This window comes from Dipodomys spectabilis, unplaced genomic scaffold (genome assembly GCF_019054845.1).
Source record: "Dipodomys spectabilis isolate Male_0828 unplaced genomic scaffold, ASM1905484v1 ptg000081l, whole genome shotgun sequence".
Lineage (NCBI taxonomy): Eukaryota > Metazoa > Chordata > Mammalia > Rodentia > Heteromyidae > Dipodomys > Dipodomys spectabilis.
In genome coordinates, this window is record NW_024870758.1 from 23,283,449 (window position 1) to 23,311,092 (window position 27,644).

Sequence of the window (27,644 nt, forward strand, 5' to 3'; positions counted from 1 at the left end):
TTGTGCTGTAGCTTAAGTGGTAGAGAGCTCCCCTTGAACTGAAAAGCTCAGGGACAGTGCCCAGGCCCAGAATTCAAGCTCCATGACTGACCAAAAAAGAAGCAAGAAGCTGGGCACCAGTAGCTCATGCCTATAATCCTAACCAATCAGGAGGCTGAGATCTGAGGATTGTAGTTTGAAGCCAGCCCAAAGAATAAAGCCTGTGAAACTCTTATCTCCAATTAGCCACCAAAAAGCCAGAAATAAAGCTGTAACTCAAGTGGTCAAGCACTAACTTTGAGCATAAAAGCTCAGGGAGATAGCTCCCAAAGTCTTGAGGACTAGCACAGAACAAAAACTAGGCAATAGAAGTAGTGGGCTATAGACTTAAAGAGAGACTTCTCCAAAGAAGACCAAGGCCAATAAACACATGAAACATTTCACATTTCTGGCCATAAAGAAATGCAAATGAAAACAAACTTTGAGATTCTACCTCACCCCTATTAGAATGGCCATTATCAAGAAAACGAATAATAACAGATGCTGGCAGAGATGTGGCCCAAAGGGAACACTGTTACACTGTTAGTAAGAATGTAAACTTGTTCAACCACTCTGGAAAACAGTGTGGAGGTTCCTTAAAAGACTAAACATAGAGCTCCCCTGTGACCAAGCAATCCTATTCCTGGGCATTTACCCAACTGGACATTTACCCAAATGACCAGAAGCCAGCCCGCAGAAATGCCACCAGCACAACCGTGTTCACTGCAACATTATTTACCATAGTGAAGATATAGAACCAACCCACATGCCTCTCAGTAGATGAATGGATCAAGAAAATGTGGTATGCATACACAATGGAATTCTGTGCTTCCATCTGAAAGAATGGCATTGCCCCATTCATAAGGAAATGAAACACTTGGAAAAAATTCTATTAAATGAAGCAAGCTAGACCCAAAGAAAGACAGATTGCATGGTTTCCCTCATTTGTAAGAACTAGAATATGTCTATGATATTCTTAGGAGAGGGTCACAACAGCTAGGTGTATATGACCATATAAAATGAAATATATCAAAATGAACTCTAAGAAATGGAAATGCGGTTTTTATAATGCAGTGTTTGCAGTTATTTCTTTTTTCTTTCTTTCTTCCTCCTTTGGTTTATGTCCTGTTGTTACTGCTTTTGCTTTCTCCACCTTTGTCTTATATATAAGTTTATCTGATTGGCAGAAGGGAAGGGGAATCACAGAAATGGTGGGACAAAGCTGTGAACCAAAGCAGCAGTGCTATTCACTAGACACTATGATGAAAATAAACTTTACAACTTGGGAGCAGGGGAGTATTCCAAACAGTATCTTTCCTGATGTCATCTGACATGAGAATTGTAATTCATGTCATCTGATCATACATATTCCCTGAATAAGCCTAAGTATGACTCTACACATAGTGCGATTGTATATGCTTTAGGTTAAAAACTACTATTGCATTTGAGTGGAGAAACCATGCAGACAGACAGCCTGAGTCCAGATGTTCACTAGCTCTGTGACCAGTTAGTTTGCCCTGTGCCTTCACGTGCAATCAATAAGTTGGTGTAAGAATAAATGTCCACATCTATGTGCACATATAATATACATGGACTAAAGTAGTACTGGACTCAGAATAGGTACTCACGTAGCAAATACTATTTAATGATAATCCAGTTTCTTGAAGAAAGTATCTTGTACTCATGTGGGGGTATAAGATACTTTACATGCATATAAAGAAAAGACGGGGGAATGTCAATGGTGTTTTTCTCTGAATAGAACTACTGGTAACATTTCTCTTTTTTTTTTTATAATTGTGTTCCTTTTGATAATTGTCTCTACAGTTAAAAACAACTATAAATGCTGAGTTTCCTGAGAATCTCTATGCCAACTGTGTTTGTGATGAGTAGATTGATGCCAGCTCTGACCTTCCCCACCAGCCCTTTCTCTTCTCTGGCACGATACCACACTCAGTCAGCTAAAGTGTACTTGTTTACCTGGGCCTCACACCTGCGATTTCTTACTTGGCTAGAAGGACATAAAATTAGAATCAGGAAGAGGAACATGGGAGAGGAAAAGTTACCTGTATTAAGAATTGCCTTTGTTCCCTGGCTCTGTTTCTGTGCATCTGTGCATAGTGGTTTCTTTAAGCTCATAAGCATCTGGGCCTTAGCATATGCTCATGAGGGGAAAACAATTATTTATATTTATATACTTTCGGATTTTTGTAATGTCCCGTTTTTGTCTCCACTGAGCCTTTTCCTCCTCTGACAAACATGCTGTGTAATATTCCCACCACACCTTCTTTGCTGAATCCATGTCTCCTTGTAGGGAGTTTGCCTGGCGTGACCCTGAGTTGCCTGAAGTCATCCACATGCTGCAGCACCAGTTCCCATCTGTGCAGGCCAATGCAGCGGCCTACTTGCAGCACCTGTGCTTTGGGGACAACAAAGTGAAGATGGAGGTACCAGACACAGGGCCTGGAGGGCTTGGGGAATGGTGCTTTTCACCTGGCAGCCATGCAATTGCTGTGTACAAAGTTACCCAGGACTAGGAGGAAGCTCAAAGGCAAATGATGAGTTTACTTAAAGAGTCCCAGGGTTCAATCTCTAGCATCCCCAAGGGGAAAAGGGGGGATTACCAGATGCTTTTTTTTTTAGTTATTTTATTATTGTTAAGTAGTTGTACGAAGGGGTTTTAATCCATCTTGATCCATGTTTCCGCTGTCCCCAACCCTACCCATCCTCAAGTTTCCTGGTTCCATTTTCAGATGCCTTGTTGAAGGGATATTTTTATTTCAAATGTTCTTTTGCTTCTTAACTAAGCAAAAAGTAGAATGAGTGTATTTCTTAGAGTGCTTTCAGCCTTGTCAAATCATGTGTTCACATCATTAGCAAGCATGAAGCAAAAGCATTCAACCTTCATTTTAGAAATATTTGTCAAAAGTCTACTAGATTAAAAATATTCCATTACTGAACTAGGGAGCTAATCTATTTCATGAGATACAAGCATTTAGGCAATTTTAGAAATACATTAAATTATTGGTCATTGACTGGTATTCTATAAACCAGAGTCTTAACAGTTCAGCCTCCACAAACATGCATATACAATCTCATGTACAAGTATTTGTTATCAATTTAATATGTAATGGACATATTGCTACAGACCCAGGAGTAGATGTAGTGAGTAAAGTCCAGAAGAGGTCAAATAATATACTAATGAAATTACAAACTAATGAAAGTAGAAAAAGAGTTGCCTAGGCAATGAATTCTAAAAACTAAATAACCTGTGTGGTCTCTGATCCTGCAGATATTATGTGTACATGTGGGCTCATTGTTCTCTTGAAATGAAAATATAATTCCCAGTGTATGTTCAGAGGGCTAATAAGACTTCACTGCCTGAAATGTGCATTAGCCCCTGAACCGCTAATGTTTCTATGCTGCTGTCAGGGCTTGAGCAAGGCCTCATACTCTCAGCTTTGCTCACAGCTGGAAATCTACCACTTGAGTCACATCTCCAGCCAGGCATTTTGCTGATTGATTGGAGATAGTCTTTCAGACTAGGTTGGCTTTGAATCTTGATTCTATGATCCTGAGCCTCCTGAGTAGCTAGGGTTAGAGACATAAGTCACCAGTGCCCAGCTGCCTGCCATCATTTTTTAAGTCATGAATCCAAGAAAAGAGCATCCTCTTAGAGTATAGCCTTAAAATTTACAAAAGATGTTTTACATAAAGTAAAAAGTAACAATCAGAAGTTCTGGAGTTACCCACTTCCCAGTATCTCTCCATAAGAGAGACTTTGGTTTGACTACTGATTAATCACATTTCTTAATTGTAGGTTTATAGACTAGGGGGAATCAAGCATCTGGTTGACCTTTTGGACCACAGAGTTTTGGAAGTTCAGAAGAATGCTTGTGGTGCCCTCCGAAACCTAGTTTTTGGCAAGTCTACAGATGAAAATAAAATAGCAATGAAGAATGTTGGTGGGATACCTGCCTTGCTGCGACTGTTGAGAAAATCTGTTGATGCCGAAGTCAGGGAGCTTGTTACAGGTAGGTATAGAAGGTGACCTTCTCCTAAAGGAAATGTCAAAAAACATTCGAGACTTTGCCCTTGTATAGTGCCGTTGTGAAGGAGTTGGAGGATTTTAAGTGATGGTTGAGAGAGAAATAGCAACTAATGAAGAATCCATCTTATAATTTAAGGATTCAGAAGGTAATTGTGGAGATCACTTCATACAAGTCATTGTGCATATCAACATAATTATCAGCAAACAAACATCTTATTCCTGGAGGACTAACTACTTAATTTAAGTAGACTGGCTCTTTTCTAAGGCAATATTAAATTATTTATTATTATTTACGGTAAAGGTAATGTACAAAAGGGTTACAGTTATATAAGTAAAGAAATGATAATATAATTCTTGCCCAACATTGTTACCCCCTCCCTCATTTTCTCCCACTTTCCCTCCATTCATCCAGTGTCTGAGTCGGCTTGCTTCCCAATCACTTTGCTAGACCATTAGAATATAAAAGCAAATAAAACCAAGCCCTGTCCACAAGTAGCACTCAGGCAGGGGAATTAGGGATAGTTCAGGGCAATGTCGCAAGCATCAGGAACATAGAAATGGGTGGGAATGTTCCTTGGACAATAGGGGATATTTCCACTCACAAGCAGAGGCTCAAAACAACATGGGACTTGACTCTTCCTACCAACAGAAGGGGGACTGCTGTGTCATAAAACTTGACTGGAAGAAAACAAATCTGGTACACACATGGAATGAGGACACTGGAGGATAGCATGGCCATTTGGGTGTTTAAAACACATTCTATCTGCAGTCAGCAGGGTAGATTTGATGGGAACAAGCCTGGTGCCTGGGAGTCCCATGAAGCGATCACCCATCTAGTGGCACTAGCTGAAGAGGGAACAGTTAGAGAAAAGAGATATAATGGTCAGACAGGAGAACGGAGACGTGGAGGAACAAGGGATTGAACTCTGTGTGGAGACACTAGACCATCCAGGGTGAGCAGCTGTGTTCTGGCATTCTTGAAGTTCAGACGAAGGAACCACTATGCAGAGAATGAATTAATGACAGCATTATTAATAATATAGAACTGCCCACTAGTAATTTATAATAGAGAATGCCAATACTAACTATTCATTGTCAGGAGAATGGTTAAATAAATTGCAATACCTCACACAGTGAAACCACACACGAGTAAAATAAGCGCTTTAGAGCTATATATAGTAGCACAGATAAATCTTGAGAAGTATTTACAGATAACTGTAGCATGATACTGTTTGCATAAAGCTTTTACACAAGTAGATTCAGACTATAAATTATTTTTTGATAGATGCACATAAACTAAAGATTTCTAATTGGAATGATAAAAATAGATTCAGCAGTTACCTCTGTGAGGAAAGAAAAAAGAAAATGGGACTGAGGAATGTATTCTACCTCTATTTCTTTAGAGAAATCAAAAATAAATACAGCAAAGTATTAATATTTGATAAAGCTAGGTGGTGATTACCTGCATGTTTGTTTCATATTTGCTATGCTATTTTTCATGCCTGAGATATTTAATTTCACATTTTTAAACCAGATTTCTTTGAAATTAATCCCACTCCCTACTGGCTTCCATTATGAAATCAGAGTTGTAAATTTCGTCAGAAATAACTCAGTAACCCTTGGGAATGTAGCAAATCATCATACATCTAATAACTAAAGGGGATCAATTTTTTCATAAGATATAAATATTAAAAATGCAGCATTAATATTTCCTTGCTTGTCAAATCAGGTATGGAATTTACATACTAAAAGTAAAATACATTCTACTTCTCATCTTGAACTTGGTAATGGACTTCCTGCCTTTGTGTATTTTCAGTGTTAATGCCTTCACCCTTTAAAATTACATGTTCACTTAGTAGTATATATTCCTTCTTTGCAAGACCTTTGAAGTATTTATCCTTTCAAGCTAAAAATAATTTATAATTTATATGTATGCAAATATAATAATTAACACAAATTATTTAGAATTAAGAAAAAAGAAAAACATAGTTATCTTAATCCTAGACATCAACATGGTCTTTTTTTAATATATCCAAAAATTGACCTGAAGCTGCCTGTTAAGATGACAGAGAAAACAGTGTTATTTTCAGAGTCTGAGGATGTTGGGGAAATGTGACAACTGCCATACTCAGTAGAGGTCAAGTTGGGGACATACAAGATGTGTCCTGGATGAAAGAAAACCTAGGTTAACCTACCAGAAGAAGAAGGTGTAAACAGCATATTTTTTCTCCATCAGTTTGAACCTGCTATGTAATGTCCAACTGCAATAACATGCCTTGGCAGCCAAGAGCACTGCAGAATGTTATAGGCGCATCTCTACTGAGATCAGCCCAAGACAATCAGATGAAAAGCACAGCTTCCACCCACTTTTCATTCTCCTCATTTTTCTAACCCAATTGCATCCCTACTGAGCAGCTTTTTTTTCTTTTTTTTACTTTCATGATTTCTCACAGAAGAAATCAGACTTTTCTAGATTTTTATTTCTGAAGTTTTGAGGAAAAAAACATTGCCTTTGCTGAGTTGACCCCAAGGCCTTGGTAAAATTTACTAGTACATGAAAGTTTGGTGATCTTTTTTAAAATTATTTTTATTTAAAAGTAAATCAGTGTAGTGTCAGACTGCATTTATGAAAGGCTTTTCCATCCTGATTTCCCTGGGGCATACTTGACTTGGGTACTAATTCCCAACTTATTTACTCCTATGTATGGGCATGGCTAGTTCCTATGAACATAAAACATTTTGGGGTTTTCTTTGGTGGACCATGGGGCCCTTTAGCTCTTCAGCTCAAGGCTAGCACTCTATCACTTGAGCCACAGTGCATGCAAAGCAAGCACTCTACCACTGAGCCATCCCAGCCTTTAACATGTGGGTCATGGCCTTGAGGGCTATTCAAAAAAGAGCCATTCTTCCAATAGTATGTCTTCCATTATAAAACTATAAAAACCCCTGGTATTTCCCTTTTGAAAATATTTGCCAGGAGCTTTTAACATTAAGCATTTTCGGAGAAGAGGGGCATATATTGAGGAAATTAGTATTTTACAACTACATACTTTTACAACTAGTTTGTTTTGATAAATGAACTGCTTGCATAGGCTATTTTTTTCATAACATTGTAATGTGGTGTGTACATGCATTGCTCAGCTGCCAGATGTAAAGTATTTGGACCAGAGGGTTCAGAAGCATATTTCCTGTCCCCAAGGGCTAGCTGTCACCCTGCTGTTGATTCCTTTGTAAAAACATCATCTAGTTAAGGTGACACCACCAAGTCACAATATGAATCTGGCAGATTTGCCTCTGTGTCAAGAGATCTTTGAGTTCTTCATTAGCACTTCTCAAGTCAAATATTCATAAGCTCTTTAATTTATAAAATCACAAATTACATGGGATCTCAGAATTCATATTGTCCAATCAGCCCTCCAAAGCATGAGTCCCCAGGACTACTTTCACACACACGCCTGTCACGTGATTGAACCCACTAGGACTGGGGCTCATCACTTGAGTGGCAGTAAGCTTGAGCTCATTGCTTGTCCAGAAAGCACAAGATATTTGTGATTTGGAAATGAGAAGAAGACAAACCTCTGAGAGCTCACTTTGCCCATGAATGGCCTTATAGGATCAGGTCAGCCCACTGGTCCTGCCCTAAGCAGGAAACTGTCCTCCACTCTGAACTATCCTCAGTAGTACACTTCTCTTCCAAACATAAGAAACACTGTGCTGTGTGACTCCGTCCCCAGCAATGCCAATCAGCTGCTCCTGGCCTATAAAAATCCAAATTTCAGTATTTGACCAGTGTCATCCCCAAATCCCATGGCCCTGGCCATCCTTCCTTGACACATGGCCTTTGTATGTGTGGCCTAAGAGTTCTTCAGGGAAATTTTTAGTTAAAGTAGGCTTGTGAACTGTTTAACATGTATATTCAGTGCAGTGAACTGTACTGAGGAACTAGGTATCCTACTGTTCTCATATTAAGTAATTCAACCCAGTTATAAATCTGGTCACTTCCCCCTTGTCCTCTTTCTTTCAGTTGGGAATTCTTATTGTACTTAAATGAAGGAATTTGTGTATTCTTCTTTAAAAAATGCCTTGCCCTTGCTTTAAATATAAAAACTGCTTGAGGCCTATATTTTTGGCTACATCTTTATTTGAAGGGGAAATGTACTATTTTGCCAAGTATATTTTCCCAAGACAGTATGGCTGTCATTGTTCATTAAAATGGTTCTCTAACATGTAACAGTGATTCTTGGGTTTTCCTCATTGTGTTGAACATTTTCCAAGGTGAAACCTTGGCAAACTTTTCTTATAGTAATTACTGATACATATAGGTGCTTTGACTGTTTTTTAAAATTATTACTCCAAATGGACTTTTGGCCCCTAAACTTGAAAATAAAGCTTCAGAGCTGCACAAAATCTGACTATCATTAGTCAAGTTATGAAATTAATGTCTTCTAGACTACAAGCCATAGACTGAAAATGAGAATGTCTTGTTACTCAGAAGATATGTTTAATTCATTTGTACAAGATTCATTTTTCTAAGGTAGGAAATATGAATTTCTAGTTACTGAACACTTGAAATTTTCATCTTTTAAAACCATAAAAACTAAAGTTTCTTCACAGAATCTGAAGCCTGCTTCCTGCCCTTTACAAATGTTCAAAGATTATCACAGTAGTTTCTTCTTATTAATGCTAGTGCTAAATATCACAAAGTAGCCTTATCTTTATCCTTTAATAGTAATAGACTTTGTGCAGTTTCTATATTCATTCTATACAATTTAGCAACTAATATTTATATAGCTAAGTACAATTTTCTTTTTCTTTTTTCATATATATTTTTTATTGTAAAGATACTGCGCAGATGGGTTACAGTTACATGAGTAAGGTAATTAGTACATTTTCTATGGAGCATTGTTACCCCCTCCTTTATTTTTTCCCTACCATCCCTTCCCCCCACCCATTTCCCCAACTCCTCCCTCCCCCCCATCCCGAAGTTGTAAAGTTCCTTTTCAACATAGTGTCTTGTACATTTCATTGTTACAATGGATCAACCTGTATCCTTGTTTCAGCATTTTGTTATTTCCATTTCCTACTCCAAAATGTATATACAAGATGCAGGGCACTGGAATCAAATACAGTGACAATAGGGTTTATACCATGGGGGAAGAACATACAAAAGAAACAAAAAAATCACACAGTACATAATCAGTACATTAAAAAGAAGAGCAACAAAGATAAAACCTCTTTTGTCCCTATCTTGAGGTTCATTTCACTTAGCATCATCTTTTATGGTCATATGTGCATAGCTTTTGACCTTTTCAGCTTGTCTGATAAGATTATCCTAGATGTATACTAGTTATTGCAAATAAGGGAAACCATGGGACCTGTGTTTCTTTGGGCCTGGCTTACTTCACTTAGTATAATTTTTTCCAAGACTTTCCGTTTCTTAACAAATGGGATAGTGTCATTCTTTCTGATGAAGGCATAGAATTCCATTGTGTGTGTGTGTGTGTGTGTGTGTGTGTGTGTGTGTGTGTGTGTGTGTGTGTGTGTGTGTGTGTGTGTACCACATTCTCTTGATCCATCCATTCACCTACTGAGGGGCACCAGGGTTGGTTCCATATCTTAGCTATGGTGAATAATACTGCAATAAACATAGTTGTGCTTAGTATGACCTTGTTTGTGATCCTTTGGGTAAATGCCCAAAAGTGGGATTGCTGGGTCATAGGGAAGTTCTATGTGTAGTCTTTTGAGGAACCTCCATACTGCTTTCCAAAATGGTTGAACAAGTTTATACTCCCACCAACAATGCAGTAGGGTTTCCTTTTGGCCACATCCCCTCCAGCATCTGTTGTTATTAGGTTTCTTGATTATAGCCATTCTAACTGGGGTGAGATGGAATCTCAATTTTTTTTTCATTTGTTTGTTTTCGTTTGTTTGTTTGTTTTGTCGGTCATTCGTGGGGCCTGAACTCTGGGCCTGGGCACTGTTCCTCACCTCTTCAACTCAAGGGTAGTGCTCTACCACTTCAGCCACAGTGCCACTTCCAGCTTTTTCTGCTTATGTGGTGCTGAGGAATCGAACCCAGGTCCTCATGCATGCAAGGCAAGCACTGTACTACTGAGCCACCTTCCGTGCCCTCAATGTTGTTTTGATTTGCATTTCTTTTATGACTAGTGAAGTTGAGCATTCCTTCATGCTAAGTACCATATTCTTGCACTCTTGATATTTTTGGATGCCAGCAATATATTCTTGACACCATGCAAAACATGAAATGGAACACATTCCCTTCTTAGTCATTAGCCTCACATTTTTAATTTGGTGACAAATTATTAAGAAAATAGTAGTTGTGCACTTAGAATAAATGAGCCAGGCAAAGCTTTATCAACATTAAGAACAGAGTAGGTCTTTTTTGTGTGTGTGTGTGGGTGGTCCGGTCGTGGGGCCTGAACTCTAGGCCTTGATGCTGTCCCTCGGCTCTTTAGCTCAAGACTAGCACTCTACCACTTGAGCCACAGCACCACCAGAGTAGGTCTTATATAGCATACAGAGAGGTCATATTATAGGATGAACCAATTTACTTAACATGTCCCCTTAACCATTTATCATGCCTCTAAATAATCATCTCTTCCTGGATCAGATAGAAGATGATCTATTACCTTCTGTCTTGCTTTTGTGGACCAAGTGAGCTATAAGTAGATTTGCGGGTTCTTTTCAGTAGCCAAGTCATATCCCCGCATGCTTCTCAGCCAAAACCAGTAAGAATTCTTACCAGGCTTTAAACAAGCAACAGTATAGATCATTTAATCAATATCCTTCTCTTTCCCATATCACACTTCAAATGATGAGTTAAAAAATGATAATGAGAAATAAAATGGTAAAGTTTTACATTTTTAATTGGTGATGAGCCCAGAATAGTTTATTGTACATGGACTAATTCTTAATTTATAGAGACTTTCACTGGAAAGGACCCTAAAGAATGTAACTATAACCTCTCTGTACAGTATCTTTACAAGAAAAAAAATATATATAAAAGAAATTATTATATGTACACGCATCTCTTTCTCTCTCTCTCTCTCTCTCTCTCTCACACACACACACACACACACACACACACACACACACATACACCCACACACACACACACACTACAAAATAGTAATGACTCTAGAGCAATTGAGTGGGTGACTCTTGGGTTAAGGTCCTGATGTGTTACTGTAATAGTTTTTCTGCCCTGGCGCTGTGCACCCTGGCCCATCCCCAAGCCACTGGAGATACAGAACACGCACAAATCTGAGCATTTAATTGCCTATTTCCAAATGTCATTTCTCTAGTTCTTTCAAAATACCACCAAAAAGGGAAAATGTTTACAGTAACAACTGTGACTTTTTCTCCGCATTAGGTAGAAATAGCCTCAATCTCACCATTAGTATGGTCACACCAAACCATGATCAGATATTATCAGAAAGCTTACTGGAGTAAGTTTACTGGAATGTGATTTTATTCTTGCGAGTCTTTCAAGATTTATTGTCTGAATATGACAGGATGCACTCTTATAAGTAGAATATAGCATTATGTTTTGAGCTTAGGATTGTGATGAAGAAAATAAGGCAGTCAAAGTGGGAGAGGGAGATCATATAGAGAACTAGATATCTAATAATTGGCCAATGGCATTTTCCAGGAAAAGAGAGGTTTTCAGAGGACTGAGAGCCAGTATATATGAAGTTGGGGCACATGGAATAAGTCCAAGACAAAGATATCCAGGAAATCCCAGACTAAGTTTCTCAAATGCTTTTTGTTTTCTGAGCTTTCCTGATGCCCTGTAGATTGCCCTGAGTCACTTCCCTCTCTAGGCTGTTTTCATCTTCTGATACCAGACAACTAGGGTGAAGATTTAGTACAGCTATAGAAGAGTAAGTGTGCTTTTTTGTGTGTTTCCACCTGCAAGACAGCTATGGGAATGCAACTTAAGTGACTGTAGGGTATCTCACTTTGCTGGTATAAATAACCTAATTCTTTCTCAGACTTTGATGTAACCCATACAACAGCAAGGTGTCAGAGCTCTGCCCTGGCTGCCACTGTCTCAGAACAAGTCTCAGATTTCATTTTATGCAACTAGATTCCTGATGCTAACTCCTAACGGAAGGAACCATATGTTATGTCCCTGATGGGCAATTATCAGCATTCCTAAATCATAAGCCTATTTATATATAAATGTCTTTCCAAGGAACATAGAACCATATGACTACCTGTGTCATTAATCTTCTCCTCATACCCATGAATGGCAAAACTACCTAGGATAAAGTAGAATATGTGGAAATGCAAATGTGATTCTGTTAATGAATCTCAAGAAGTTGATAGATCTTTTCAAAATGACTGTGATGTACCTTTGTGCCTTCAAATCGTAGGTAGAAACACAAGCCAGTAGTTATGTTATCTGAAGGCACTAAATTTCTAGCCTTCCTTCATCTGGGAAATCCCTTAAGGGACCTTAAACAAGTCCCTTAAGCAAGCCTCTTCAGGTCCTGATCCCTCCTAGAAAGTTTCCTTCCCTCAGACCAGCTTAGTAACCCTTCCATCACAAAGCAAAACTCCTTGTCTGATAGGGACTGTGCATCTGTTGTGGGCCGGAAAAGAAAGAGTGCCTCCACAGAGATCACTGGGCCTCCACTGCTCACAAGGCCAGCTTTGCAGTGCGAAATGCAACTAGCAACGTAGCAGGCCAAGGAAGGGGCCCCAGAACCCATGCTTATAGTCGAAATGTCACTCACGGCTGATGGCCACCATATTGCACAGCACAGGCTTGCACAAAGTCAGCATCCCTTATCTGCAGATTACTGTTTAAACCTGTAGAGTTTTTCACATTTTGGAATGCTGGCCTATATTTTACTGATCAAGAACCTATAATGTAAAAGTCCAAAATCTGATTTTGAAGCATTTCATATTTTGTGTCACCCTATTATGGTTACTCAACCTCTACAATGCTTTGGGTAAAGGCAATATAAATCTAACAGCTTTGAAGTCTGTAATTGAAGTGAGACTTGAATTGAGAGGTGGCTGGTCAGATTGTGACAGGATCACAATCACTTCACTATATGGAGGGTACTTTCTTCAGGAAGCCACAGATGTCTGTAACAATCCCACTTAGATATCAGAGGAGAACATCAGGGACAACTGCAAAGAGAAAAAGTGGAGATAGGCTCCTTTTGCAAAATATTAATGGGGTCACATGCTATGAACAAACAGGTGCTTAGATCAGAGGTCACCTTTCTGCCTTGCTATCAAGAGTGTAAGTTTATGAGATTTCTACACACCCTGCACTTCATATGCAGTTTCAGCCTTCATGCTATCATTCTTGTGTGTGTGTGTGTGTGTGTGTGCGCGCACGTGTGTACATATGTACACGTGCACACGCGTGCATGCATGCTATTTTCCCTGGCCATCATGGATGGTGATTCTCCTATTTACGTTTGCCCCATTTCTAGGATGGTAGGTATGAACCACTGTACCCAGCTTTATTCTGGTTGAGATGGGGGAGGGGGGTGAAAGGGTTCTTACAGACTTTTTGCCCAGGCTGGCTTAGAGTTTTATCTTCCCAGTCTCAGCTTCCTTAGTAGCTAGAATTATAGACATGAGATACCATGCCTGGCATAATTTAATATTTCTGTCCTCATTTTTAAAAGATTATTTTCTTCATTTATTTGCAGTTCTGAGGTTTGAACTCAGAGCCTTTCCCTTGCTAACGCAGGGGCTCTACCACTTAAACCATGCTTCCAGTCCTCTACCCCCATTTTTTTTATTTTTTAAAATCCTACAGTGTTACTTTATTGCAATCCTCTGCCCAGAATTCTTCCAGATTAGAAATCTGTGATGTTTGAGCTGCAGTGTTTATCCTGCATCAGACCCTGTCACTCAGCCAATGCTTCAGACTGAGCCTAGTTCTTTGGTTCATTTCTGAGCACCTCCACCCAACTTGAACTATTTTTTCTGTAGTTGATGTTAAATTTTGTATTGTTATTATAAAGGTGATGTTCAGAGAAGTTACCATTTCATAAGTCAGGTAATAAGTATGTTTCTCTTTTGGAGAATGTCACTCCTCCACTCTCACCCAGTCTTTTCCCTCCTATCCCTGTCTACAAGTTGTATAGTTAATTTTCTTTTTTTTTTTTTTTTTTGGTCCGGTCATGGGGCCTGAACTCTGGGCCTGGGCGCTGTCCCTCAGCTCTTCAGCTCAAGGCTAGTGCTCTACCACTTGAGCCACAGCGCCACTTCCGGCTTTTTACTTTTTGCTTATGTGGTGCTGAGGAATCGAACCCAGGGCCTCGAGCATGCAAGGCAAGCGCTCTACCACTGAGCCACCTTCCCAGCCCCTGTATAGTTAATTTTCTACTGAATACCACTGCTGAATTTGTTTACCCTTTGTCCCTCTATTTCTGTGCCCTCCCCATACCCCGCAAAGACAAATACATGAACAAAGAAGACAAAAAGGAAATGAAAAAAAAAAAAAAAAAACCTCTTGATTCCATTTCCTGGAGTTCATTTTGATAAATATTAGTTTATATAATCAGAGGCACAAAGGCATTGCACCTTTGTGTTCCTCCCTTCAGAGTATCCTCCTTTGGCCTCATTGTGTGTGATTGCTTGGTCTTCTATAATTTTCTCCCCCTATTTTTAATTAATGCTTGCAAAATGGCATGCATGGCACCAGTGTGTTCCAACAAGTCAAATTTCCAGAGGACTACCTATGAACCCGAGAGCTGGAGTATGGTTGTGTTATGTGACTTGTGCACACATTCACTCTGCCCTGGGACAGTAAAACCAAATCCTCGTCTGTTGTCTCCTTTAAATTCTGCACACTTCAAGGATGGGGCATTTTACACTTATCTCATTAAGGACATAATGAACTAAAGAATGAGGCTAGATGCTGATAACAAATGTAAGCTTAGCCATGTTTAATATTTAAAGCACAGTAGTATTTTGGGGGCTGCTTTGTTTAATTTTGGCAATGTGTACAAACATTTATGGGATTCTTACTGTTTTTTTTAATAATTAGGAAACAAGACTTAAATGCTACATAAAAATGAATTGTCTAAAATTATCTTTCATGACAGAAAGGAAAACAAATGTGTAGGTTGCTATGTGTTTATGCTGCTAGAGAAATCACACTTCAAATGTTGTTTGGAAATGTTCTTCAAGAACCACACTTCCCAAATTGTTGCTATTATTTTAATTAATCTGTAAAATCAGCTTCTAATTGGCTGTAAAATTATCAGTAGGCTATTAGAATAGCTATAAAGCTTGTTTTAAACATGAGCTCTTTCAAAATTCTGCGGCATAGGATTTATGTGAAATGGTATTTTAATTACTTTATTCATTCTTTGGGGGAATGGGAATGAACTTTCATCTCATGGCAGTATTTCATTGTGCATATTAGTTACTCATAATTATGTGTACTTTATTCCTGTGGTAGAAAATAAGCAGCATTTTAGATGATAATATGCATGAAATTTTCTAATATTTTCTAAATTCACTTATATATGTATACTCTTATTACTCACAGCAAATAGCAAATAATTGCTTTAAATTAAAATCTCCAGCCTCCTAAACCAAATTATGCTTTATTTTTAACTTTTTCTTTGGGCACCAGGAGATAATAGAGTATGCCACTAAGTACTTTTTAAATAAATTTTACATTAGGATGTCAGAGCTAGAGCTTTATCCATGGATAGAGGATGCTGATCCTCCAGTTCTCCATTTTCTCATCAGTCTTGGTACATCTGGGACTTGGTGTATTTTCTACATGTTACTTATGACCCTAGAAAAATACTTCATGACCCATTAAATGAAGCCCTAGACAGACTAAGTGGAAAGAATGTGTTTTATTACTTCTTTAGTAAGCTAGAGTACACATAGGTATTATTAGCTGGTCTTAAGAATGGTGCTTTTTACTTTGAGTAGAAAATCCAAATTAATCATTCCATAGCAAAGGCTTTTCAGTTTAATTGAGCCTTTTTCATCTAGTGTTTGTTCATCAGAACTAGTTGTTTTGGCTTTATGTAACCTTATTTAGAGAATAGAAATTAGGGAAGAAAAATCAATGTCTTGAAACCTACTTTGATGTTGGAAAATGGATAGTTAAATCCACACCAAATGTTGTACTTCTTTCAATTCTGTGTGAAATACAGAATGGCAGGGATGCAGTAATGCACAGTGCAGGATGATAAAGCTGCCTTTTTATCAGCTTCTAGAATATCACATGCTTAGCAAAAATAGAATCTTTTTTTTTTCCTGGCAAAGAATAGCTTTGAACAATTTTTCATTATAGAAATGAAAGCCTGAATTTCAGCAGTGGACTGGTTTTATGATCAATAAGTCATCTCATTTGACCAAAGATAGCATAATCAGCTTGTCTACTAAAGAGTTCCATATTTTTTAACAACTTTGCATTTTATATTCTGGCAACACCGCTCTTTTGTTGTTTTTTAGTTTGGGGTTTTGTGTTTTTATCTGAAGGATGGGAATTCTAGAGTGTTGGTAATTCTAGAGTTTGGTTCTGGAAAATGCAACGGCAATAGAATTCTGCTGTCCCATAACAAAGATGGTGGCTTCAGTGTGGCAGGCAGGCTGACCCATTCTGATAAAAATGCATAACATTGTTCTGGTCCTCTCCTTGCATTTGCAGACCTTAACAGCACTCCTAAATACTTTTAAGAAAAGGCACAGAGCTAGGGGTTATGGCCCAGGTGGTAGAGTATTTGCTTTGCATGTGCAAGTCCCTGGACACAGTCCTCAATAGTGAAAAGAAACAAAAGAAAAGACTCTAAAAACAAATATAGAATATAAGATGAATCCTTCAGCATATGTTTTTGAGTATCCACTATGTGTCCTTCATATGTCTAACAATGCATAAAAGCATGGATGATAACTGGATAGCTCTTTAAACTTACTGAATCAAATTAAAATAAAAATTGGAAATGTAATGCTCATCATACTTTAAGAAATCAACATGTAGACTTTCAAACCTATAGTAAACCACATGGGAAAGCTAATTCATTTATGCATCTTAATTCTATATGTAAAGTATATGATGCATAGCACAGAATAAAGCCACACTAAATGGTAACTTTGCTTTTGTTTATATTGAAGAACATTTATGCTATGTCCAATACTAAGTTAGATATGAAATACTACTCTTTTTGTCATTCTATCTACTCTGGAGCCTGAGATGTAAGGACCCCAGTTGGGAGTTAGCCAGCAAAAGGCCACAAGTTGGGGCATGACTCAAGCAGTAGCTTGCCAGCCATAAGCAGAAAAAGGCTGAGTTCAAGGCTTGGTACCAGCACTAAAGGGAGGAAGATGGGGGAGAAAAGAAAGGGAGGGAGGCAGGGTGTCCTCAGGGTGAACTTATGCCCCTCTAAGTTACCATTACACCTAAGTTTGTGATACCAGGGTTTTTTTTTTAACTCTTGTACAATTATACAGTCAAATCCCCTCATATCTGCAGAGTCCACATTCATAGTCAACTAACAACATATCAAACCTACTTAGGAAAGCTGGGCATAGTGGTGAATCCCTGTAATCCTAGTAATTAGGAGGCTGACACCAATAAGAAAATGAACCAAAACAAGTTATAATACAAAAGGTAGTAAAATGTCATCTGACAATTATATAGTATTTGCATTTGTTAGATTTGATAAACAATCTAGAAATGACTTAAAGATATACAGGAGAGAACATACAAAACTATAGCTACCATTTTATATCTGCATATTTGGTATCCATAGGGGCATCCCAAACAAATCCCAGTGGATACGAAGGAGCAATTTCATATCTGATTTTATACTTAGAGCCTCCAGTTTGATTGGCTTTGCTTTTTATAAGGCTAGCCTTGCTGTTAACTTTACTGGAATACATTTATGCTGTGAAGTAGAAAGTAGTTTACTGAAAAATGAAGGTTCCCCCCCATGAGCCGAATTTTTTTAAGTGAATTTGAAGTGACAGACAATTACACCAATGACTTTAGGAATCACATGTTATAAAATTGTCAGCAGGGGAGGTTAGGAAATGACAACCTCCCCATCAATGATCTGTGGACTGTAGGCTGCCACCAAGGCTGGCTGTTGTATGTCCAGTACGTCAGGCCTCATTAGCAGGAAATGTTAAAGCCACATTGTAGCTGCATCCTATCACATACAAGCATGCACGCACCTCTACCCATTCTTTCCGTTTTCTTTCTGTTATTTGTCCAGGACAGACCAACAAAGAGTAGTTTCTCATTTTTTAGCTCTCAGTTCACAGACCCTTCTGTGGTCATTACATTCCAGTACTTTGCCCTATGACAGTGCTTGTCAAATGTCTGTTAGATAGGAAACCCTGCTGAGTGGGACTCAAAATAGCTAAGACCTGTTGTAGTGGACAGAACAAGCTTTCAAAACCAAATCAAGGTCTTTTCTGGATCCTAAACTGTCTGAATCCTTTCCAGGCCCATGCCCATCCCACTTAAAGGAAGTGCCTTCCAGAAGCTCAACTAGATAGGCCACATTAGAGGATAGGTTTCTGAAAAGCTGAGTTATGGTGGGGGAAAAGACAAAGGGAAACCAAAGTAATAAGATCCACAAGTCAAAGCCAAGAAGGGAGCACAGACACAGAGCATAGGCCAGAATGGAGCACAAGCATCAGCCCTCATTGCCAGTGTGGGGGCAGGCAAGGGAAAGGCTGGCTTTCCTGTTCTCTTCTCAGTTTTAGCCTCATGATCCTGACACTTACCCCCATGACACGGAAAGCTGTTGTTGGCTCTCTCTTGCCTCTCTCCTTTATTTCATGCCCAAAGAAGGCTGACTCAGCATGTTCTGGGCTGGCAACTTGGCCTACAATACCCTGGAGCAGCAGTTTTCAGGCTTGTCTCTGGCCCATTGCTTTTGATCAATCATGTTTATAAGGCTGACACACTCCCATGGACGTGGGCAGATTTTGCCAACTCTTTCGTTTTCTATGGAACCAGGGTTCTACATGTGATAGTTTGTGAGGACTCAAGTTGTTTGCCAATGATGCGTCAGGAGTATTTGGCTCTGAGAGCTACAGTGGCAGAACACCAGCTGCTGTCTCTCCTCCACCCTTTAATTTAGGGGAAAAATGATTGTGTTCATGTGAGAAATGAAGTAGAATAGATGTCATCTCAGACTTGCCCTAATTTCTGTATGAACAATTATTGAAAAAATGTGTTCAAGCGGTAGAGCGCTAGCCTTGAGCTGAAGAGCTGAGGAGCAGCGCCCAGGCCCAGAGTTCAAGCCCCATGACCGACCAAAAAACAAAAAAAGGCAAAACAAAACACCAATTTGGAAAATGTGTTCTAATGATTTTTTGACCTTGTCAGAGTTGACAGAGAAATGAAGCCGCCCTTCTAATAAGCTTGGCAATTTAAATTGCTCTCTAATAAGCTATATTTCCAGTCCCTTGTCCTAAAATTTTTTATATGAACTACAGTATGAGTGACTTTTAATTTGTTAGTTTCACATGTATCTCAAAAGGAATGATACTAACTTGCCATCCTGAAACACAGAAATCAAACTCTTACAAGAGATGCTTAAAGGAGCTGGGAAGGTGGCTCAGTGGTAGAGTGTTTGCCTCACATGCATGAGGCCAATAGTTTGATTCCTTAGCACCACTTAAGCAGAAAAAGCCAGAAGTGGTGCTGTGGCCCAAGTGATAGAGTGCTAGCTTTGAGCTGAGGAGCTGAGGGACAGTGCCAGGCCCAGAGTTCAGGCCTCATGACAAAAAAAAAAGATAAGCTTAAAATGATGAAATGATCCAAGTGAGGAAGCTGACGCAAATGCATTCACTCTCCAAGTTAATAAAGTTACTGCAAGTATTGTATTTAACCTTGAGCTTGCGAGAGACTCCTACCCCAAAAAAATTAAAAAATGGAGGCTTGATGAAAGAAAGTTTTCCAAGTCCATCTTAAATCTACAAGAGTCTAGTCATAGATTTAAAGGATGATGCCCTAGAGGGCAAGTTAAAAGTCATAAACACTATATGTTTATGACCATCTCTTGGATGACTCCTCCACCCAGAGAAACTCAATTTGCTCTGCTAAAACCACAGGTAACTTGCCTGTTGCTCCAAATCTTAAAAATGCTCTAAAGACTTTGGAATATACTGACATGAGCTCACCCGTGTCCATTCAGCAATTAGAAGCCGAGCACCAGGCCATTTAGAAAAAGAAACCATTGATTAGTTGGGACAGACTGAGTTCTTATCAGTTAGGACTGATTTCATTCTTAAAGCTGTGGGATCTCTAACTGGTAACCTGACTTTTGGACTTCCATTTTTTTAGGAGTTCTTTGGAATTTATCCTCATGTGATGCCGTAAAGATGACAATCATTCGTGATGCTCTCTCACCCTTAACCAACACTGTGATTGTTCCACATTCTGGGTGGAATAACTCTTCTTTTGATGATGATCATAAAATTAAATTTCAGACTTCACTAGTTCTGCGTAACACAACAGGCTGCCTAAGGTAAATTCTTTATTTCTTCTTTGCAATTAATAGTCTGATTAAATAAGGTATCATAAGTAAAATGATTGCAGTAGGACTTTTTTTTTATTAACATCTACCTAATTTTACAGTTTTATTTCACAATGTAGGCAACCAGACTGACTTACTGTATTATAAGCACAGATGTATGGCCTTCACACAGCTGTCTTGTAAATGTGAATTCTTCAGAAAGGCCATTCAGTCTGAGTGCACTGCCAAAATTTCAATGTTTTCCACTTCAACCACATTTTTCTAGTTACCATATTCTGTATGTTGACATGTTTGCAGCCTGGTATTGTTTAAATTCAAAATGTTTTTAATTAGTATTCAAATATTATTTTGCTTGGAAAAGATGTAAAGAGTGGTATAAGCCATCATTGTTTGGAATTTTATAAACAAATGAAAACAAGTCCAAGTATTATTTTTCATCATTACCTGTAGCATTTAAAACTTACAAACCTCTTGAAAGAATACACCATGCGGCTTCCTATCTGCCGTTAACACTGTGCAGCTACCATTTTTATTCCATCTCCCAGCCTAACAATTCACTGGGAACTTGAAACAGAAGCCTTGGCACAGAGTGGTGTACTGATCAGGGGAGTAGGCTCTGGCCTCAGACAACCCTGCTCCCCATCACCCTTGAGGCCTAGTTTCCTTTTCTGTAGAATAGAGGGCAGCACCATCCCAGAGTCGTGAGGAATCAGCGACACACATGGAATTGCTCAGTATAGCATCAGACGGTAAGCACTACTTAACATTCACACCAAGCAACCTGTGCTTCCCTATGGCAGAGAGCTTGAGAAAGAAGGAGTCACTGTATCAGACGGCTGTCAGACCCATAGGGTAGAATAAGGGAAAAGAGTAGAAAACAGGCAATTCCTTCTAAGTCAGATGACAGACACATCAAGGTCATATGACCCCTAGTCACTAGAGCAGCAGCTTGTCATCTTCTGCACTCAGATCCAGGATGGGGAAAGGCAGGACAGACACACTCTTGACCCTGAATACCTCAGGACATTCATACTTCATTATGCTGCTTGTATAAAAGTTGGGAGGAACTCAACAGACAAGGCCCCAGCTCTTAGGGAACCATATTCCCTTGAAGAAAATCAATAATAAGGGAATCAGAAAATGATAATAACGCCATAAAAAAAGAGGATGATATGATGGCTATTGAGTAGTTCCTCTGCTCACCAAAAGAGGTAAAAACTTAAGCCTGTGTCTGAACTATCACAAGACCCATTCACCTGAGGATTAAGAGTTGGGAAAACTAGTGTTCCAGGCCAAGTGTGTGGTTAGTATAAAGGCCCTGGGGGCAGGTATGAGCTTGCAGCTCTAGTGAGCAAAGTACAAGGAGGCTGACATCATGTCGGCTTTTATGGGAAGGAGTTGGTGTTCTATTCTAAGTACCATAAGAGGGTTCTAAGCAGGCTAGTGGGACAGATTTCTGACTATGATCTAAAAGATATTGGCAGTGATCCAAGAGATCAATAAGAGTGGCCTGAATCAGGGGCTGCAGAGACTTAGGCCTAGGAAAGGATGAGCAAATAAGGATAACACCTAGATTTGTGCAATAGAAATGTGTTTGAGATGAGAGGATGAGGGAAAGGGAGAAAAACGGAAGAGTACAGCTGAGAGCTTTGATCATGTGTAATTTGAAACACAAACTTGCTACTCATGTGGCACAGTCAAGGAAGCAGTTGAAATATGTGTTTGGAGTTCTAGAAAGCTCAGAGCCAAAAATAACATTTTGTTTGCAGGTTGTAGAGTAAGTAGAAAGAGGCTCCCAGGAGGGTGCAGAGATGAAAAGGAGAGGGGACCAAAGCAAAGCCCAGGTTTCCTGGATGAAACCATGGCCAGAAGAGGCCAAGAGGAAAGGCAGTGAAATAGAGATAAGCCAGAGCGTATGGAGCTCAGAGCCTAAGGTGGAGGGATTTATATAACTTTGAATTAACCTAGTATCATCCTTCCTCATAATCCTTATAATTTAGCATCATTATTCTTTTAATCGTGCTATAAATAGAACTTGAGGCTTCACACTTGCTAAACAGGCAGACTACTGCTGAGCCCACTTTCAGTTTTAGGGGTGCTAATACTTGTCCCTGGACGCTGTCCTCTAGCTTTTTAGCTCAAGGCTAGCACTCTACCACTTGAGTCACAGCTCTGCTTCTGGCTTTTTTGGTGGCTAAGTGAAAATTAGTGTCTCATGGACTTCCCTGCCCAGGTTAACTTCAAACCATGATTCTCAGATCTCAGCTCCCTGAGTAGCAAGGAGTGTATGAGCCATTGGCACCTGGCTGAACTATGTAATTTTTAAAACAAATTGTTACCAAAAATTTTATATGAATAAGACCACAAGTAATTGTCAAGATGCCCTATAACGGAAAAATTTGACTGTTTTTCGTGGTACTGGGACTTGAATCTAGGCCATCGCAATTGGTAGGCAAATATTCTACCACTTGAGCCATGCTTCCAACCCTGAGCAAAATTGTAACATAAGCAACTATCTATATTTAACTTGACATTTTTATACATGAAATGCTGTGTTTTCCTCTGATTCTTCAAGAAGTATTCGATAACCACCTGGATAACTATGGATAACATAGATGCACAGACTTATATCACCTAACAAGGGAGGAAAAGCAAGTATAACACCCACCATGTCATCATGTGTCTTCTGTAATTGACACTTTTCTTGTGCTGTATGCACAACTCATTTCTACTTACAACAACCCTATAAGGTGGTTACATTATTTTTCTCTCTTATACATGAGGACACTAAGGAAGATGGGTCTCTAATGATGTATTAGGGGATTAGAAAGTGACACATCCTGAGAGGAAAGCAGTGAGACTTGAGAGGCCTTGCTCTTCTGTGTGTATGGATAATGAGGAGCCAGCCACTCTTGTCAGCGTTGGGAATGTTAAAATATAAGTTCCAAAATTCCTCCTAAATGGCTGCCATCAACTGTCTGTTCCCTGGCATCATTAAGGTAAGCTTCATGGCTAATGAGTGAGTTGTTCATCTCAACGGCTCCCATTTGTGTCCACTCCTTTAGGAACCTCAGCTCTGCAGGGGAGGAAGCACGGAAACAAATGAGATCCTGTGAGGGGCTGGTGGACTCGCTGTTGTATGTGATCCACACGTGTGTGAACACATCTGACTATGACAGCAAGGTCAGTGGCCTGGTGTATCCATCGCAGACTGGCAGGTGACAACTGCTGCCAAACACTATTTGCATGCCATCAATTCTCTGAAATTTTGGAGCAATTTGTAAGAATATCTTGTGGATCAAAATATGAGTCTCTAAGAATAGCAAGTTGGAAGAGACAGGGACTTGAGAACTGACAAAAATAGCCCTAGAACCATTAAATTCTCATGACTGGGTATAATAAAGGCCCTAGCCTGAGTCCCACTTCCTCTTCTGTCCTCCCAGGCTCACTCTCTAGGTTAACATCCCTGCTGCTGCTGCTTCCAATTCCTACATACAGAGCCACCCATTTGAGTAAAGGTTCCTAGTCAGGAGTCTCTACCTTTCTCACCCTAGTGCAGCCCACAACCCATACCTCCTTCTAATGTTCCTCCATGTCTTTTCCTCCTGCCCCTGGCCTGTGGTCAGTCTTCTCAGGCCAAGCTTCTTCATGAACCCTTGTTTTCTCCATCCTTCCTGAGCATAGGGCATACTATGTGTCGTTTTCCAGCTGTGACAGTCAAAGGTGAGCTTCCCGAGGGGGTTGAAGAAAGTGGTCAGAAAAGGAAGATTGAGCCCAAAGTATCCAGAGTTCCAGAGTGGGCCAGATACATGGTGTCAGGATACATCCATGTCTTTATACATGGATAAAGAAGCCATTGGTAGACCTTGGCTCATAAAGATGAGTAGGGGGTGGGGTGGGGATGATGAGTGATAGGCTTAGGGAAAAAGCAGAGAATGGGTTCAAGAACAGCTGAGCACAGGTTAAGTATAATGAAATTGAGTACAGGTTAAGTGTATTGGTAGACAAACTAGGTAGACAAGTGCTGAGCCGATGAGTCTAAGAGAGACTGAAGTTGAAATCATAGATGTGTGGTACAAATTTTTAAGAACAAAAGATTATATGAAGAAAGCAAAGGCCCAATAGGAAGAAATCAGTGGCCATCTGTCAGAGGGAAGGGGTGGTGGGAGATGGAGGAGGAAGCAGGGAGGCCTTGGTACTATGTGTCTTGCTAAGGACCTGCAGTGATAGCAGAATAGTGTTGTGTACAATGTAACCTTCAGCAGCATTGAGCCAGAGCCTGGGGCATTTTTAGAGCATAGAATCAGATCCTCGATTATAATGAGGACGTCTTTAGCCTACCATTTGAGTAAACTCTAGAATATTTTTTTCTTTAGGTTATTTTAGGTTCACATAAATGAAGACATAGTTCCTTTGTCCTTCTCGTTTATTTCCTTTGAGTGTGCTAAGTACAGAAGTACTTAGTGTGGTGGGGTTTTATTGTTGTTGTTTTGTTTTTACAATTTTTTTACTATAAAGATACTGTACAGAGGGGTTACAGTTACATGAGTAAGGTAATGAGTCCATTTCCTGTCGAGCATTGTTACCCCCTCCTTTGTTTTTCCCCTACCATTCCTTCCTTCCCCACCTCCCCAACTCCTCCAAAGTTGTAAAGATCCTTTTCAACATAGTGTCTTGTACATCTCATTGTTACAGTGGGTCAACCTGTTTCCTTGTTTCAGCATTTTGTTATTTCCCTTTCCCTCCCCATGTTAGAAAAATGTATATACAAGATTCAGGGCACCAGAATGAAATACAGTGACAAAGAGGTTATACCATAGGGGAAGAACATACAAAAGAAACAAACAAAAAAAATCACATAGTACATTAAAAGCAGCAGCAGCAAAGGAAACACTTCTTGCGCCTTGTTGGGTTTCAGACGGTGGAGAACTGCGTGTGCACCCTGAGGAACCTGTCCTATCGGCTGGAGCTCGAGGTCCCTCAGGCACGGCTGCTCGGGCTGAACGAGCTCGATGACTTGCTAGGGAAAGAGTCTCCCAGCAAAGACTCGGAGCCAAGCTGCTGGGGGAAGAAGAAGAAAAAGAAAAAGAGGACACCACAAGAGGATCAGGCTAGCATTTTATTTTATATGTTTTCTTTTTCTGGGATGAATTCACATACTGGGCAAGAACAAAATTTTCAACATAGTTAAATCTGAGTCCCACAAAGATGAAGGTTCTCAACTGTTGAAGGTAATTGTCATTTTGCTTCCACTTATTGTGCTGTTGTCTTGCAGTGGGATGGAGTTGGCCCTATTCCAGGACTGTCAAAATCTCCAAAGGGAGTTGAGATGCTGTGGCATCCGTCAGTGGTAAAACCATATCTGACTCTTCTAGCAGAAAGTTCCAACCCAGCCACCTTGGAAGGCTCTGCTGGATCTCTACAGAACCTCTCTGCTGGCAACTGGAAGGTAGGATGTATACCTCTATCTACACTTCTTTTCCATCTTTGCAGCCAGATCTGCTTTGATGTGAAAGGGATGTGTTGTAGAGTTTATCTGTGAAAGAAAGAGAGATGGAAAAGGAGAAAAGCAGTTGATTTGGGGAGCCAAAGACAAATACAGCAGAGTGCCTGGCAGTAGGAATCTGAAGGCCAGTGAACAAAGCAGACTGTTGGCAGTTCAGGATAGAGCACACAGGTACTATGCTATGGGATCCTGAAAGAGGACGGGAAAGAGAGCTTAGGGAGAAGTGGAGCAGAAGTGGAAGGCTTCCTGCAGGACAGTGCTTCCAGACTGAATCTCTATGGAGGAGTAAAACTAAGTCCACAGGGTCTGAAGTTGTAGTATAGAAGGGGCAATGCAGATAAAGGGACAACAAAAATAAAGCCTTCTGTAAGAGGAGGAAGGACAGCAATGATCCAGACTGTAGGCTGGCCATGGAGAAAGTGGGCCAGGAGTGATTGAGTTAGAGCCACGCATAACATTCAGGCCTAAAGGCCAAGCCTCAGGACAGGGACCTGGTTTTCAGAAAGGAGGCTCGGGAGCGTTTCAGCAGATGAGTGACAGAGGCCCATATGGATGCTGTTGGATTATTGCTGTGGCCTGGCTGAGAGGGAATTGAGGAGAAGGAGAAGTTAGGGCTCCCTTTGAGAGCCAGAACAGCATTCAATTGAGAGACTACAGGAGCCCAAGTTAGTGCTTAGGTCAGGCAGCACCATGGGGAAGGAGACAGATGCTCCCTTTGTCCTTTCTTGGACACTCTTACACAGCACTCAGGTCTCATGTCTCTGCCTCCTTATACTGTATAAAAACCACTAAAAGGCCCTGGTATGGTTTGTTTCCTGCAGGTAGCTGCCATAATTGAATATATACAGACATTTATGATAGCCAATATATTTTGTTGTTATTGTTCCTAATTAACATTCCTAATCAAACTTAGTGCTAAGTGCTGGCTCAGACTCCTTGCCCCTTTACATATAATCTGGCCCTATGATCTCTGTCTTCAATTTCTTTATCTGTAAAATGAAGTTACCTTATGAGATGGTTGTAAGGATTACTGAGATTAAATGTGGAAGACTGAGGGCAGTTCCTGGAAAATAAGGATCTATAAATATGTATGTATAGCCATATGTATAGCTTTAGTGAGCAAAGGACTGTTTGATATTAAAAATGACAATAAAGTACATAGGATTTTAGTTTTTTTAGAATTAGATCAGTCAGTGAATACAAGTCCAATGACAAGCTCATTTAAAATATAAGCATTGTATTTTAGGTGCTTTCATGTATCAGACATAGTTAATTAAAATATTGGAATCTCACTAAGAAAACAAGAGAACTCTGACTGCAGTTATGATCGAGTCAGCACTATTTGAGGCGCCCTGGTGACTAGTCTAGGAAGGGTTGGGTCAGGTGGGCGTCTTGGTCTCCACGTGAAGCAGGAAGGAGTCCATCCTTCAAGTTTCAATTAGAAGTCAATCAGACTTCTTCAGCATATGTAGCCTGTCTTCCTCACCTGTAGATTTCATTGAGTTTGGAAATAAAGGTATGATTTCATCTGATTAACATCAGATCTTTGAAAGGC

The 27,644-nt window shown here is 39.8% G+C and overlaps 1 protein-coding gene across 11 annotated transcripts in view; it reads left to right on the forward strand.

Moving 5' to 3' along the window:
• The window catches only part of Pkp4 (plakophilin 4), a 217,792-nt gene that overhangs the window by 174,426 nt on the left and 15,722 nt on the right, over positions 1 to 27,644 (forward strand). For all 11 annotated transcript variants that reach the window (XM_042683404.1, XM_042683397.1, XM_042683403.1 and 8 more), the window contains 6 exons: positions 2,330 to 2,462; positions 3,836 to 4,049; positions 20,391 to 20,574; positions 23,649 to 23,766; positions 25,502 to 25,693; positions 25,859 to 26,032. In XM_042683404.1, the coding sequence (XP_042539338.1) occupies positions 2,330 to 2,462; positions 3,836 to 4,049; positions 20,391 to 20,574; positions 23,649 to 23,766; positions 25,502 to 25,693; positions 25,859 to 26,032 (1,015 nt within the window). The remainder of the gene's footprint in view (positions 1 to 2,329; positions 2,463 to 3,835; positions 4,050 to 20,390; positions 20,575 to 23,648; positions 23,767 to 25,501; positions 25,694 to 25,858; positions 26,033 to 27,644) is intronic.